This window comes from Ambystoma mexicanum, chromosome 2p (assembly GCF_040938575.1).
Source record: "Ambystoma mexicanum isolate Mex_15411 chromosome 2p, UKY_AmexF1_1, whole genome shotgun sequence".
Lineage (NCBI taxonomy): Eukaryota > Metazoa > Chordata > Amphibia > Caudata > Ambystomatidae > Ambystoma > Ambystoma mexicanum.
Window position 1 is genome coordinate 911,749,377 of NC_090923.1, and position 17,799 is coordinate 911,767,175.

General features: G+C 41.7%; 1 protein-coding gene across 1 annotated transcript in view; it reads right to left on the reverse strand.

Moving 5' to 3' along the window:
* CCDC61 (coiled-coil domain containing 61) overlaps positions 1 to 17,799 on the reverse strand; it is a 434,011-nt gene that overhangs the window by 48,149 nt on the left and 368,063 nt on the right. The window contains exon 12 of the mRNA XM_069644625.1: positions 15,391 to 15,460. Coding sequence (XP_069500726.1) covers positions 15,391 to 15,460 — 70 coding nt within the window. The remainder of the gene's footprint in view (positions 1 to 15,390; positions 15,461 to 17,799) is intronic.

Below are 17,799 nucleotides of genomic sequence, written 5' to 3' on the forward strand. Positions count from 1 at the left end.
TTGAGTATATAGTCCCCTATAGTGCATTATCTTGATCAATGCATTTGTGAAAAAGAGGGTAAGAGGTAACAACTTCCACAAGCCTGTACAGTGGATGCCTGGAAAGTAACAATATTGTCACTTTTAACAAAGTTAAGGGGATACGAAGTGTATCCACAGCACTCCATTGAGGATGGCTTGTGCTACAATGGGTGGAAAATACTAAAAAGAGGAGACGACTACTCCTGCATCCTCCAGGACAACCCAGTGAACCTAAAATGACAGTGCAATCGGAACTGTATAGGGCAAGTACCGAGACAAGTACCGCTTTCCCGCTTGGAGCTGCTTCTTTCTGCTTCATTGCACAAACTCCCATTACCTGCTCCTCAACTTTGTGGCTACAGCTCCTGGCTGCTAAGGAACAAGGATCAATGTGACTTTAACAAAGTGATCAAAGGCCTGGTGGCCCGCCTCTGCTCTACACGGATTGGTTTTTCTATCTTGCAAGCCTATTGGCTTTTGTATTTAGTCCAAACACATGCACATCGCGCGCGCATCTTGGGCAAGTACCGAGACAAATACCGCTTTCCCGACAAAGCTGTCTCTGATGACATCATGCTTGCTCCATCAAGTACTCTCGAGACCTCTCCCGTCCATTTGACAGTTCCATCTTCAGAGGTTCTATCGCATGCAAATAACTTGCACTCTCGCCCAACCTTACCACACCAAACTCTTCCAGTCTTAGAAAATGTGCTCATGAATTAGATTCCAATTTCCAGAATTCCAAGAAAAAGACTTTGTCCGTCTGTCAAAAAAAACTAAAATTTTGACAAACCTCAAATATTCAAAACACACACTCATGGCTTTTTTCAAAGCGTTGGGTAATTCTTCCAACCCTAACCCAACTCAAGCTAAATCCAAGCCTCCAGTTCAACCTCAAGCATCTAAAACTGCTCCTGACACTCTGGCTTTGGTTCTACCTACTTGAGTCTCACTTCCACAATATGCAAGTCAGTCCCTTTCCCTCTCTCCATTAAGCCAACTAGTTCAGTCGATTGAACAGACCGAGCCACCTCAGCAAATTGTTAGTGAGGTTGCCTCAAGCAAAAAAACGGTCTCGTTCCAACTTCCACCTGTAGTACCTGCAGCGCGTGAAAGTTCCTTTCCTGACTCTGCAATCTCTGAACTTAAAGCCAGTGTTGACGCCTATCTAGCTCTGCGCCTGGGCTCTTCGAGCTCCGCTTGTGGCTCGGTTGCACAGACACATGCCACATCCTCCTTGACCTCACATTCAACTTCTGGTCTTTTGAAAGCCCCATGTTTCTGTTTCTAACCCTGTGCCTTCGATGCAAGAAGAAGAAAATGTATTGCGCTCTTGTATTAGGGCAAATCCAGTCTCTTCTTCCCTAAAGCGGTCCCCGTTAAACTCTTCCTTCAAGACCCCTTCCAAACATCTAACTCCACGTTCCAATTTTCACTTTCATTCTCAAGTGTCGAGATGGGAATTTCCTGATGTACGATTTAAATCGTTCCAGTGTCTTGAACATCTTTGGTGATATAGAGGACCTACATGATAGCTCCACCCATGACCTAGATCAAATTGAATTTATTTCCAATACTAGTTCATCTGTGGTTAGACTTTGGATTTCTTCTGGTGTAGTTTAGAACACAATATTGCGCTGCAAAATACAACTTTTTGACATGGGTTATCTTTTGGAAAAGATCCTGAGTTTTCAACGGACAAGACGCAATTTTGCAAATCCAAATCTAACATATAACAGGAGTGAAAGATACCCTCCGATGTCTTCCTTTCAGCCCGCTTAACCACCAATCCCTGAAAGTTCATCGATCTTGAAAATTGCCTGTTGGAACACCCGAGGCAATGTCCATGCAGAAATGTTCTAAGTTCTACCATATTATAGCTCTGCAAGAAACCTGGTTACTGACTCCACCAATATGGGATGTCTTTGATCTTGCTCTGGTTCCGATATGGTGCTGTTGACTCCATGTATAACACACACAATTGTCCTAGATGATATACATTTTTTTTTTTTTATTATTAAGTTTATTGAATCTTGATTGTTGGAAGTGGGAACGGTCAAATCAAGCAACCTGTATGTGGTCTTCATTTATGAAGCAGCGTAACTTCTACATGGTTAACGGCTCAGTTCCGGGTGACTTACCTCCATCAACACACTTGGAACCGAGGAACAAGTTTGAGTACCATTGACTGCATCTATGTACATGCCAGGCTATTCCAGAATGTTCAAAAATTGACCATCACTAACCAAGCACATAGTGACCATATATTGTTGTCCACGGGCATTGAGTGGAACTTTTCACAGGGGAAAGACCTGTATTTCACCCCTGAACTTATCAATCCAGCAAGATCACATGTGCGTTGGAATGTATGATCTCTATCGTCTTTTAGAAGTATTATTGAACACAACACACAATTGGGCAATATAGCACATTATTCAGATCTCTTGCGCCCTTTTGCTAATACCTTAACTATACCGATTCGATCGAGAGTTAATCATAAACACTCCTTCGATCCTGAAGTGCAAGTCGTTCGAGCTGACTATAGGAGGACGTTGAAGGTTATTCTATCAACCAAATCTTCCACATGTTGGCATGACCTCAATACTGCCATATGTAGATACAAGAACTGGCTCAGAAGTAGAAAGGCCCTTCTTGTCCAAGGTGACAGCGAAACAATGTCAAGGGCCATGGCCAATAAAAATTCGGGAAGCATGTGGCAATTACTTCATGACCACACATCCAACACTCAGGGTGTTTCCCAGATCAATGGTGTATCAGAACTATGCTGGTTGAGTCACATCTCCACACTATATGCTGATGCAGAATTTACTAAGCATAAATATGAATTGAAGTCTACATCCTCATGGCTAGTTGATTTCTCGATCCCATTGATCCAGGATCAAATCATAAAAGCAAGCTCATCGAGGGCAGCGGGTCCCGATGGACTTTCGAACATGATCTTCAAGACACACCCTTTTGAATGGGCGTCTATTCTAAACATTATTTTCCGCGACATCCTAAGATCTCGTTCAATTCCTCCATCGTGGAAAACATCAATAATCATCCCCATTTTTAAAAAGGACGACCGTAGTTTACCATCAAACTACCGCCCCATTGCTTTGCTAGATGCCTCAGGTAAGCTTTTCTGTAAATCAATCCTGTGTGATTTCAATAAATGGACTTCTAATTCTCTTCTTCGTGACTCCCAGTAGACAGGATTTGTGCCTGGCTTGGGCACTAGCATCAATTTATATTGTTTGAATGCACTTAAAGCACAATGTCATTAATCAAAACAGCAAGTTTTCTTTGCATTTGTGGACCTTCATGCTGCATTCGATTCTGTTAGCAGGCCAATTCTATTCTTGAAATTACAGCGAGATCACTGTCCCTCAACAATATATGACATAATATGTGTTCTAAATTCAGACACCTCCATTCAAATTCGTCTTTCTCTGGACGGTCGATTGTCTCCAAGTATCCATACGGCACGAGGATTAAAACGAGGTTACCTCCTAGCCTCGGCTATATTCAATAACTTTATTCAAGATGTAAAATTTCCCTTCGAAAATATCATCTCGGATTCTCCCAAATTTAACAATCATCCTATCAAAGCCCTAATGTACGCAGATGACTTAGTTCTCATCTCCAAAACTCAATCTGGCTTACAAAACCTTTTGAACGCTTTTCATGATTATATACAACACAATGAACTAAAGATAAATTACGCAAAAACTCAGATTGTGTTTTCACCAAGAAAATCTAGACCTCTGACCCAGCTATGGACTATTAATCACATTCCCTTGATTGTAGTTCCCCAATATACTTATCTTGGGATGATTTTCGAAGGCAAGTTACACACAAGAGGCCATGTTATGTGCCTGAATGCCAAATTAGCCACAGCAATATCTCAGGCTTCCAGCCTTTTGTTTAAATATGGCAAATTCTCTGTTAGTCCCGTGTTGCACTTTTGGAACATGAAAATAGTGCCCACTTTACTATATGGGTTGGAAACCATCTATGAAGATCTCTCCCCCCAATTTGTTCAATGGGAGGCTACATTTTGGAGGCATGTACTACACCTGCCCCAATGTACCCCCTGTGCCTGGATCAGATACGAGTTGGGGCTGGTTTCGCTACAAGCACTTTATAACTGGTGAGTTTGTGCTCTTCTAAGGAAATGTTTACTCTCGACCAATATCCGATTCTGAAGATATTGTCCCAATATACGTTCTCTGTCAAACATGTCTTTATGTACGCTTGGTTGTCAAAAGCATATTGCATCTTGGCTTATGTAGAGGTGTCTATTGATGCCTTACTTACGAACCCAGATAAAGCCAAGTCACAAATTTACCAAGCAGACTGGATTGTCACTAGAGATCTTTGTTTCCAATATAAAGATGGTGATGGGCTTAGGTTTCCACTGAAAAAAATCTGCACCTTAGCACCATACCTGGTGCAATCACCTTCCCCAAAATATCGTCTTGGCGTTCTTCGACTGAGGTTTAATCTATGGATTGCTAGGGACATACAAGCAAGACGCAAGATTATTCCGCTAAACAGTAATTGTTGTCGATTCTGTATGAAATGTGATGTACATGAAACTTTGGTCCACTTGATAACTGAATGTGTAGCACTACGTGCAAAAAGAGAAATACACTTCTCAAGATACTGTAAACATCTAGGCAATTTGGATCCAGTACATTTTTGGTCCATTATCCTAAATTCGTCTCACACAGCACTACAAATTACCACTGTCAATTATCTGAAATGTTTGAAATTAGAACCATCAGACTGTTAAAATTGTTATAGTTTAAAAAGATGACTCTTATGTCTAATATGCAATTTTCCTTTTTGTTCCTAGTTTATTAGGAGAGTTATTAATCTCATTTGTTTTTATTTTTTTATGTTTTTATGACCTTTGTACGTTTTATGTTTTACTTTTGATGTTTTAGTATTGTGATATTTTTCTGTTTGTACTAGATTAATGAATTGTTATATATTTGAAAGGTTGATTAAATTCAGCTGATACAAATAAAAAAGAAGTACGATGCGGACACAGGAGGGGCATATTTGTTGGTATAAACTTTGTTTAAAAATGAAATAAGGAAAAACCCTACCTGCCCCTATGACTAAGAGGGGTTGCCCTACCTCAACTAAAAGACTAAGGACTGTCAGGCTGCCCAGTCGAAAGCAAAATAGCCCACCATACTGTGTAAAAACACCTATTTCAAACCCTCACACTTGTAACTAATAAAGGGTAAAGGGACTCCCTGTTCCACAGGAATGACTCCCTTCCTCTGGACAATGTCCAATTGTGCGTGGGAACCTCACCTGCAAGAATGTCTCCCTTATCCAGGTTTCGGTTCTCCTCAAAAAGGCCAACATAAAGTTCCAGGTTCAAAGAAATTAAAAGTTCAAAGTTCCAATAAAAAGATCTCAAGGCAACGACAGAGGGTATTACTCTGTCAAAGTATTTGCAATGCCAAGAAGTTTCTCCTCTCCTGGCTCTCCACAAAGTTCACAGTACCAAGAGGATACCTCCTGTGTCTTGGCTTCTTAGGCTTCTCACAAACAACAAGGCCGGCACCGGAGGCCCTGATCTAAGGCAAAGACAAAGCTTAATAGAAGGAAGGTCAAGACAACTAGCGAGTTCTCGTGCAAAATTCCTACACAAGAATTAGCCCCTTCCTCTGGTTACAGTGTTCACAGCACCAAGAGGACACCCTTCCTCTCTTGGCTTCTCATGATTCTTACGAACAGTACCAGGCGGGATGACTCTTCCCGTGGTTACAATGTTCACAGTATTCCAATATACAGTTTACCAGCTTCTGATCACTATCAACCTGTCTGGTATACTCTCCTGCCAGACGCTAGGTCAGTCTTTTGTCCTTCAACTTGGCCAAGGATAATATTTTCTCTTCCCCTCTGGCAACGCCAGAGGGAATGACTGTCACAGTATTTGCAACGCCAAGAAGTTTCTCCTCAACTGGCTCTCCACAAAGTTCACAGTACGAGAGGATATCTCCCGTGTCTTGGCTTCTTAGGATTCTCACAAACAACAAGGCTGGCACCACAAGTGACTGTTGTATTGTGGAACGTGTAGTTCTAGGAGGCAGCGTCAGAGAAAGAATCCAGTGTATAAAATGTTGTGAAGCAACAGAGTGGTCCGGCGAAGATAAAGTAGCTTTATCTCTGACAAATAAGAAGGGAGACTCCCAGAGAAAGGGGCGTTGTGATGGAAGGTGCCTAAAGTGTACTGTTGAAACCAAGACAGGCTTCTGTCCTACTGAAGGAAGCCTGAGTAAAACTACCCTGCTAGTGAATGCTTGAACTTTTGAAACCAAGATTCGATATCTTAGCCAGAGTGGTCCGGCAGCGAGTGCGTGCTCATTCAAAGATCTATGTATCAAACTGAGAGGTGGCAAGAGTGAAAGAGTGACAAAGGATTGTGAAGCAAAGTGGTCCTGCAACAGGTCAAGCAAAATCCTGTGCACAATCGAAAGTCTTCAATGTTAATAGAGTAAAGAAAGTTGATGACAAAGTAGAAGTTGGTCCAAGCCAGAACGAGGGAGATCAGCTGAGAGATTTGGGTCAAAGCAAGTTTGTGTTAAAGTAAATTAAAATTGGTCCAAGCCAGGCGGAGGGAGGCTGATTTAATATTATATGATATGATATATGATGTGGCATTTATAACGCGCCTATACACAAGTGTTTCAAGGCACGACGAGGCAAGGGAGGGAGAAACAGAGGGAGGACAGACAACGATCCTACTAGGCCAGGCGGCATTCAGATCGAGAAAGTGCGTGGGATGGGGGAAGGGACAGTGCAGTACATGGGATTAGATAATAACAATTAGTAAAGTAACGGTCAACAAGTGTCAAGTGCAATGTAAGTGCAGACATCAAGTGCTGGTAGGGGTATTGTTGGGATACAGAAATAGTCCCCAAGTACGGGGGTTGCCAGGCAGGCAGTGCAGGTGTGAAAGCTGGCGGGGGAGGGACTTGGGCCCAAGATCAGAGGGTGTCCAGGTAATCCACTGGAGATCCGGTTACAGCTAGGTGGTCAGCAGGAGAGAGGAGTGGAGACAGCAGAAGCAAAGTGAAAGGTTCTGAGGTGTTTCCAAATGGCACATCGTTATCTAACGGCTCATTTTCTTTATAAATTGAGGTTAGTGATTTGAAATAATCCTTGGTTGGCAAAGGAATATAAGTCTTATCTGGAATGGGCATTGACGGTTTCAGAAATTTTGAACTCGACGCTCGAGGAGTCGTCGATATTTTTACTGAAGTCGTTTTCTGCTTCGATGGTGTCGAAGGAGCCGTTGGTATAAATGGCGTGGCTGGTGTCAATGGCGCAGCTGGCGTCGAGGGCGCAGCCGGCGTCGCTGATGCCGAGGGCAAAGCCGGCGTCTAAGGTGCATGCAGCATCGAAGGCGTTGATGGTGTCGACGACCTAAATCTCAATTTATGCTTCAACTTACGGCTCGAAGGATCCTTCAATGATTTATCATTGTGTCGAGGCTTCGAAGGCCATCTATGAGGTTGGCCTTTGTCACGGGCTTGAGGGCGCGCAGGATTTAGCTTGAGCCCTTTCCTTACCGGCTTTAGGAGGCACGGTAGGAGCATGGCTTGTCAAGGGTTTTTGGTTCTCAAATATCTTTAGCATTTCTATCCTAAATGCTTCCCATTCATCAGGAGTGGAGACCTTTGACTGAGAAGATATAGCCCTCTCAGGGGAGGTGGCAGACAACGAAGTCGAAGAGGGCGACCTGTGGTGCGCCTCTTTGACTTCCTGAACCACAATGAGGTGGGAGCTTCTCCTCGACCTGGACCTTTTTACCTTCTTTCTTCAAGGAGAGTCCCCTCTTGGCTCGTCCGAAGAAGGTTTGTTAGACAAGGTAGTCGATGGGAATTTCTGGGGGTTTCTACCTACCGCCAATTTCCCTTTCGCTCCTTCAGGGCCTTTCCGGTCATCTACTGGCATTTGGAGCAAGTCAAGGTCTCGTGCTCCACACCAAGACACCACAAACATACTTGATGTGGGTCAGTTATTGACATCTTGGAGCCACAGTCCTGACACTTCTTGAACCCGGTCTTCGGGGTAGTAGGTGTTGAGGAAGAAGACTATGTGCATTGAAAAATGGAAGCGCGTCGTAGTTTCTCTAAGCATAAGCTTACTCAGAAAAACTGAAATTTAGCCAACGGGCGCTGTGCGTGCTATATATACCTTCGATTAAATCACCCTTGAGACAGAGGCCCTCGAGGCACATTGAGTCTACTACATTGACGCACAGCGCCCTCTGCCGAAAATTATTTTCTGATTTTCTAAAGCAGCTGAAGCTAAACGTTGAATATCAAAGAGGAGGTATACGTGGGAGGACACAATCCATTTGAAATGGGACTACTAGTCTTTCCAGACTTCCTCTTACTGGAACAAGCACTACTGCTCCCTTCAGCAAGAGATGATATATTTCCTATAACTCAAGTGTTTTCGGGAGAGAAGGGCATGAGGCATCCTCGATCCACAATCTGTAGGGTCCAAAGCATCAAATACGGAAAAAGTAACAAAGTGCAATTGTTAATTGTAGTGCCACACACAACAATACCATTTTGCATTTTTTCTTTTAATTTTCAGACTAGCATTATTCCTCCTAATGAACCGCATGAAGAAGTGCGGGGAAACACATGTTGAGGATGTTACATTGATGAATGATTGAGGATGTTACATTAATGATTAACCAAAAGTGAAGGATGTCAAACATATGGCTAACCAAAAGTGGATTCCAAAGTAAAATTGATTGTGTTACATCAGGCAATTGACTATTTTTTCTTTTCAACATTGTACTTTGACATTAAAACATAGTTATATTGGCGCAAATAATGGATTCTTATTGTACCTAATATTTCAGTTCTTCGCTACTGGGCAGCCTCAGTAAAAGGGATCCACTACTGCTGCCTCTTATCAGCTCTTTATACTTAATTGCTTTATTCAATAATAATCAAAAACAGGTATTTGCCCATGGTTGCTTTAAGGCTGTGTCTTCGATTTTCAACTCATTTTAAGTCACTGAAATCCATGATGGTGTTTATAGTTATAAAATCCCTTTTAATGTCTTTTTTGGAAGTTGAATAAGCCATTTGAGCAGAGTCACACATGCCACAGAGCCACCGCCTAACGGTCAGTGGAAGTTTACCTACAGGCGATTTTTAAAACTGTTTATCAAACATCACATCCAACAAGGAGCTAACAAAAATCATTATACATCCTCATCTGATACAATCATCCCATCAATAGGATAATACAATGTTGAGTTTTAAAGTTTATCCAACACCATCATGAAGAATGATTGTATAGCACTCAAAAATAGTCAATTTATATCAATTATATACATATATACACTGTTCACAAGATTATCTCAACAGGTTTATGTTTCTATACAGTGATTGTGGAACTTTGCTTCAAAAGATACTATCATCGTTTCCTATTTGCTGAGAGTATTCACTCCATTTGTGTGAAATAGAGCCACAGACATCTGGAAATCTCCCCAAATATATGAAGCAGAAAATCTGTTAGTTTCTTCATCATACAATTGCACAACGTTCCACCAATTTGCACTAAATGTTGCGTAGTTACCCGTAGGACCTTCTAGACTTTGCTGGCTACATGACATTTCAACACCCCACCCTTTTGCCTGGACTTCAGCACTGTCACAATTGAGATGGTTGTCTGAAATTGACGACGCGAGGAACAAAACTAAATGGGACCTTGAAAACCATGTTTCAAGACCCTAGGATGCACCATTTCTGAGATATTTGTGCACGGTGCCAGGGTGAGGTGACAGGAGGGAGACCGCACAGAAGGTCCCAGTATGCTGCAGCACGCAAACTCTCACCTCGACTTCACATCTGCTCTGGGGTATGTCAGCCAGCCACACGTGCCCATTCTCAGTTTTACTGCAGAGTGCAACGCACATCAAGTGATAAGCGACTCCGAGCAGGGGCCTACAGCATCATTGATTTTCAACAATTGCTGAGAGTGTTATCATCTCTGTCTACAGAAGCCGTTCTGTAGCGACACAATACATTTCTTTTTTGAGAAATAACTGTGATTAAACTTAACATCCTTGCTGTATTATTCATAAAGGCAAGGAAGGAAGATGAATATGTCAAAAGACACAAAGATTTTGCAGCTTGGCTCTCGACTGGCTTGTGGCAAATATGTTACACCCATGAAACTGCATCCAGCAGCTTGACCTGCACATCTTTGATAAAATGCTCTATTCTGCAATAAGAATGGCGCCTGAAAGCAGCCCATAGCGTGACCAATATGTCAGTGGAATAAATGTTTGAAGGAGCACTGCATATCTAGTGGTAGATGGTTTCCTGCTATCTCTGCTGCCTCCCACAGGGCTTGCAAGTAGAGGGGCTGACTGCACAACGGATTGTATACTCAGTGCCAGACTACATAAAGCAATAACTCTTTGGTCCCACAGGTCCACTTTCTTTGGCTACCTGTTTGGAGGAACAGTAGAGAAAGCTGTAGATTTAATTCCAACTGGGGCCGCTTGTAGAACAAAACTTTCTGGAGAAAAGTGAGATGTTAGAAAGAGGCCCTGCTCTGTTTTTTTGCTACGTCCTTGCTTACTGTAGGCATAGAAGCCGCTAAAGGTCAACACCAAGCACTTTGGAATATTAGGCTATAGGATGTTAGTAATAGTGTGGGCAGGCACCTTCTCAGAAACTGGTTTTAACATCTCGGACTATAACCGGTCTGAAGGAGCCAACATCATAACAGTACTCAGAGATGGGATCTTCCCCAATCTCTGACCTTGGAGAACTGTCCAACCCATTTGTGTCCTGAAGATCACTCTGCAATTGCAGTAGAGACTCTTCCGAGTGGACAGAGTAATTCATCTTGCCACTCATCTGGAGCTACGTCTCGCAAAAGTTTGCATGCCTCCAGGCATTTCCTTCATCCTCTTCCAGCTCCATTTAAAAAATGTCTTGGAAACCTTTCAAATGGGTCACCCTAACATCCTTGTAAAATCGGGGGTTAAGCCCAGCGCCAATGGAACAGCCCCCAAGTCTAGCCATTGGCTCAGACGGTACCACTACAGAGTGAATCAGGATCATGCACTCTGGCACTGGCATTGAGGACAACAGGGCTGAAAAAGACACTTGTGGAATCAGCTCTTCAGACTTCTTGCCAGGTTCTGAGCTTGCCAGAATGTGGGAGTGGCTAGATCCATCCTTAAGGGGAACAAAAGGTACAGAAGCCTTCACAGCCTCTAAGGCATGGTCAGAAACCTTCATTATAGCTAATCTAAATGCTTGACACTCATCTAGTGTTAAGGAAGAGGTGGAGATGTTCGGCTGTGCACTCACCTGAACGTGCTGCGGTACCTCTTCAGATTCAATGAGATGCCCCGAATGGTGGCGCTTGAGGGAAGAGGAGGAATGGGCAAGAGTGGTGATGCCTCTTTATTTGGTCTCTGCTGCTAGGGCAATAGAACACACATGGACACACACACACATAACTCCCCCGCGACACACAGACAAACCCACATCCGCTGAACATGGTCAACTGCCAGCATATTTTATGCTTAGAATACCTAAAGTCTACAAGAGCAAAACCCCAAAAAGCCTAAGTAGCAGTTAGATCTAAACGGAAATCTGCTTTGAGAAAAGAGAACAATATGAAAAACAATTCAGGATGATGCCCTTTTGCAAGTCCCACCCACTTGCTAGTGTGCCAGCTTGCCTCTCTGTCCCCTTAGCACAAGTCACAGTTCCACTACTTTAGTCACATTTCCACCTCTTTTGAGGAAGCCAAGTATTGTGCGGATTTGATTTTGAAATTTCTGGACATTATACTCTTCAACAGTTATTTCAGATTTCTAGGTAAATTCTACCTACAAACCAACGGCACCTCTATGGGCTCATCTATGGCCCCAGTATACGCCAACGCATTCATGTACAATCTGGAACATCAACATGTACTGGATCACCCTGAATGGTCATACAAGATCCTTATGTGGAAACGATACATTGATGACATTTTTGGTATTTGGTGTGGGACTTGTGAAGAATTGGATTCCTTTTTCAACTACATGAACACCATCCATGATAATATTAAATTTACCATGGAGATCGGCACACCACACCTACATTTTCTGGATGTAGACATGGAAATTAAAGAAAATCGCATTAGCACCACAGTCTACCACAAACCAACGGATGCAAACAACCTGCTACACTTTACAAGCCATCATCCGAAATCTATGCTTAAAAGCTTACCGTACAGTCAAATATTGAGACTGAAACGCATAATTTCAGATCAAGCAGGTCTCGACACAGAAAGCATCAAATTGTTTGAGAAGTTTGAAGCTAGAGGTTACCCAAGTCCCATCCTTAAAGATACCAAGGAAAGATCAGAACTTATCAGCAAAGAACATCTTCTCGTCCCCAGAAGCAACACCAAGGAAACACCACTTCTTCACATCACCAAGTATTCAAGAAAGAGTTTCCAAATAGGAAGAACTATCAGAAAACACTGGAACATCCTTCATAATGACCAGACACTTAAGGAACTATTCCCTAAAGCCCCTATGATTGCTTTCAGACGTGGCAGGAACCTTAGAGACAAACTCATCAGAGCAGCAAGACCACCCAAAGACAAACAAATGGTTCTACAAACAAAGAAATTAGAACTTTTCTGTGTCTTTGCTGCTCACACTGCAACAATGTCACCAAAGGCGACACCATTGTACATCCATGTACAGGCAAAAAGATCAAACGACGACATTATGCTACCTGTTTCACTGGAGTGATCTATGCGATCAAATGCCCTTGTGGCAAACTATGTGGGGCAGACAACGAGATCAGTGAAAGAAAGACTGACAGAGCACAAATCTAACATCAGGTGCAACAACACCAAGTCACCCCTCTCGAGACACTTCATGGAGAACAACTACTCTGTGGCACAAATTAAATTCCAAGTCCTAGAAGTAGTCAGAAAACCCCATAGAGGTGGCGACTATCAAACAATACTCTCTCGTAGAGAGAAATATTGGATACATACTGCTCCCTAGGGGACTTAATGATGAATTTTCATTGAAATGCTCTATCTAAAAAGGCACTCTATAACCCATTTCTTCTCTCTCACTCTATTTGGCCTCTCCAAATGTATTGTCAACTCATTATCAATCTATAGATAAGGAGTAATTGTACATTACTGCCTACGAATGCTAGGATACAATGTTTACTACATTACTTTACAGATATCAATTGATAGACTGAATGTAAGTCATTGATTATTGTTTTCTCTAGCAAATACAGTTCTGTGATATTATTTGTACATTTTGTAAATCCATAGCCAACCAACCTCGACTTAAACGATATGATCTTATCTACCACATGATCTTATCTACCATGCGACCCTAATTTGATCACCTTTATGTAGATTTTCAGGCTTTTTTCCACACAGGTTATACATTCCAAAATGGACACCGCTTTGCACCAGCTTTGTTAAGCGTTTCATTCCATTAGAATCACAACGTAAGTCCGTCGTCTGTTTCGATGAACCACGCTGCACATGAACGCATGCGAGAGGGCCCTCCGCTTCTCTGGTAGCGTCCCTCACCTAGCAACCACCTCCATCTACATTCGCATACCCTTCATTGTGAAGTGCGAGACGTGCTGGATTTTCACTGCGCACTGATTATTATCGCTGTAACTGGATATTGAATCACGCGCTCGCGTAAGCAAGTTCTCACTTTTCCACACCATTCCCGTTCAGGGGATCAACTGTTTTATGTTTCCCCATATTATGGGTTTTATAGTCTAACGCTCAGGATTTTTCGGATTTCCCGTAGATCCTGAGAACATGCCCGAGTAGGCATTCTCATAGTGACCGTGTGTCACACACTCGCAGCAATTGGACAGATTTCAGATTGCACGCCGCATCCGGCGCCTCCGTGTGAGAAAAGTGATCGTTTACCATAACCAGCATCCACTCGATAGAACTTGAATGCACTTTCACAAATACTCCCCCGGCCAGTGTGAGTTATTTCCTGCGAATTGGTTACATCTTTCTCATTGTCATATTGGTTACACTCTTTCTCACCCACTAGACCCTGATTTCCCGTACTTTTTTTTATTTGCAGCACACTGGTATCCCGCTTCTGTGCCGGCTTGTTTTATAACTCAGCATTCAGCTATATGCTCCGTTTCCCAGAGCGACTTCCATACGCTATAACCTAATAAGATTCCTTTTTTCATGGTGAGCATAATTTTCGCCTCTTTTTGTCAACACTCATTGCCCACCTTATTTTACCTAGCTATCTGTCTGAATTTTGGACAAATTGGCCATCTGTTGATTGGTTGTCTGTGGCTTTGGATATAATCCCATTACAAATTGTGGAACCCCATTTATACTACGGTTTCTTAAGTTAATGTAACCACTGAGAGATTGTTCTTGTGATTTCATTGTCAGAAATACACCATTTTGTCTGTAAATACGTAGTACATTGTGGAAACTATTCAGTAGCAATTAGACTGACTTATTTTCTCTGCACTGTTTTCATTTAGTTCTTTTATATGATCTTTGGCTTTTGAAGAAGAGAAGAGACTTCTCGAAACGCATCAGCCGTCCTCATTGAACTAAATCCTTTCTGGCTTCTGCGTTTGGAATTAAAGAATATTTGTTTTTTACACCCAAAGAACTGACTGCATTTCTAATTGTGATTCGAATTTTGCTTGTCTTTTATTCTTCTTGAATTTGGACTGACAACAAAAACCTCTATGAATTAATTCTAAGGCGCCTGTTTGACGCATTATAAAGGTGTGCTGGAGGCGGGAGGTTTCCAGTTTGGATCCTCTTTTCTCTTTAAGTACTGTGCAGAGGACAGTAAGGCATTCCATACTTGGTTTATCCTGGTGCTGCTATGGACGCTGGAAGATGAATGTGGTACCTACTTGAACCGGCAACAAACTGCACAGAATTTAACGTTGCTTTGAAAATTCTAGTCTACATCTTACCTCCTGAAGCAGTAGCGTATTCTACCAACACAGGGGAGCCGGGTGATACAGTCTCCTTTGAAACAGCAATAAAAAAGAACTCACAACAAGAAGTAATACAGAAAAAAGACCAAGTCTGCTGGACTTGCACAAAATGCCTACCTTTTTTAGCACCTAATAACAGCTGTATTGTCCATGTTTCCTGTGGAAACCTACACAGGCCCATTTTTCCCCATGTTCACATGCCAAGGAAGACACTGTATACCACAGATTGTTCTTGAAGACTATAGCCATGCAATGACAGATGGGAAACTAAAGCTGTTCCCCCAACTTGGTGACAAATATTGCTTACCACAATGATGCCATTCCAGGAGGAGGCACTCAATGGCTTTCTGGTTCGTCTCACTCTCCTCCTGCTGCCACTACATCAAAAAGAGGAACATTAGATTAGGATCCCTTTTGACATTACTTTTTCTTTTCGTTAAAGTATTTTTATTTCGTATTTGTATTAAAAACATCAATATTTGAACCACGTAATATATTAGTGAGTTAATGAAAGAAAGTGTAACAAGTGAAAAATAACCGAAGAATTTTAACAATTCATTTTCAATGCGTGAATACATATAAATACAAATTAAGTGCACCAAGGAAAAACCAGTGGCTAGGCACTTATAATAATTATAAAGATAATTCTGAAAATCATGTTGGAGATTGAAAGGCTTTGGTACATGCAAACCGGGGGAGACCATCCTACTTGCTGTAAAATCAAGTTGTACTTGATTGCTCCATTTCACATTTTAGTATTTTTGTTTATGTCCTTCCAGCCCAGCACAGAATTATTGTCAACACTTTGTTTTCAAAAAATCTCTTTCGAAAGACCTTATTGGTTCTTCTCACACCCTAACTCTGATCAATAATATTTGTATATGGTTTAATAAAGATATTGCCATCAAATTAAGTCCTCATTTAATCCACAGATGGCATGGCAAGGGTATCTCTTATATGCATCATAACCTTTATTGTAATACTCTGATTCCTTTTCATACACTGGCTTACATCTTTAAACTGGAGGATTTGGATTTTGATAATTACAGGAAAGTTACAAATGCTATAATGTCTGCTTTGCCTAAACTTGCACAAATTACCTTGTCTAGTGTTGCTTCCCGGTATCTTAACAATAACTCAACAAAAGATGCTAAATTCTATGAGCTACTTATATCGAAAAATTGTGTTTCTGTAAACCATTCCCCGAGCATTAAAAGCTGGGAAAGGGGTTTAAACATGCATTATTCTTCTGAGATTTGGGTAAAATAATTTCATACAATCTACCAAAATCTCTGGGGTTGCTATCTTAACTCAAACCATATTTTTTTTATTCTGATCTGTACTTAGCTTACTCCAAAACGCATTTCCAGATTTATCCTGTGTGCACAGAATCTTTGTTGGTCTTCTAAAGATCCTAAACCACAACACATTTACACCTTCTGAAAAGTGGATTCCAAACATGCCTCCGTTGATGTCACAAGTGGGAAAACTGTTTGTATTTATCCCACCTTCAATACAAAATATAAAAATCACTGATGTCATTCTCCGGGAAGGATTCCTTTTCTGCTGTTCCACAGTTTGGAATACTAACCACTAGATCAACCTGCATCTGGAATCTGCAAATGGTTTTAAAGGCAAGATCATTTTGTTCTTACTCTGCTCTCCAAGTGGTGAGCAATAAATCAGGCAGACTTTAAACTTTGGTTGTAGATTCGTTCTGGCATTTTGGAAGAAAGTTCACCCAACTTTGCAAAACATTTTGAAATTTGAAGGACAACTCAATGTGAAAAACCCAATTGTCTGACCTTAATGGCAATTCTGACATTGCTGAAATGACTTCCCCTAAATCCCTTATTTTGTTTATTGTGATTGGTTTCCGTCTCATTTCATTCAACTAGAGGTGCCTTGATAAATTATCATGTGTGTCTTGGAATTATCGCTGCTATGTATATCAAATTGAAAAGTGTCTTGCAAACTCACCGAGTGACATGAACATATAATGAAAAATTGACTTTGGATGGGACGTTGGCAGTCCATATATTGCGTCACTACGCCCCCTTACCTCAGTTCCCTGCCTTTCTCCCCCTAAAGGATTAGACTTACCAAAAGCCCAAATACTTTTTTCTGTTGTAGTTTATTTTGTGAGGAAAAGTCACTTCTGTTAGCAACAGGCTGACAGTACATGTTTGGTAATCACAGAAACATGTCTTTCATTCCAAACATCACAAACATAAGTGGTCTTCTCACCAGCAAAACAAATTATAGATGGCAAAAGACCACTTTCATAGCATGGCAAGTAGGGAGGGTGATGAATCTGTGGGAGAAGAATCCATAGAAAGAACATTACTGGTATGTAATTTCTTCTTCAATGGATTGAATTCTCCCGCACATTCCTCATCAGATAAGACTCCCAAAGCAGTACAGTGAGAAGGCGGGATGAACGTATCAAACGAGAAAGTTCTGCAACACTGCTCTTCCAAATCGGGCGTCAGTGCCAGTGTTTTGTGAACGTGTGGAGCAAAGACTAAGTCGCTGTCCGACAAATCTCTCTCACCGGCACACACCCCCTTGCAATGCATTGGATGTCACCACGCTCCTGGTGGAATGTGCTCCGATATCTGTTGGCAATTCTTTCCCAGCTTTTTGGTAGAATTCTGAAATGCAGACAATTATCCAATGAGAAATTGTCTGCTTAGACACTTCTAGGACCTTCCGG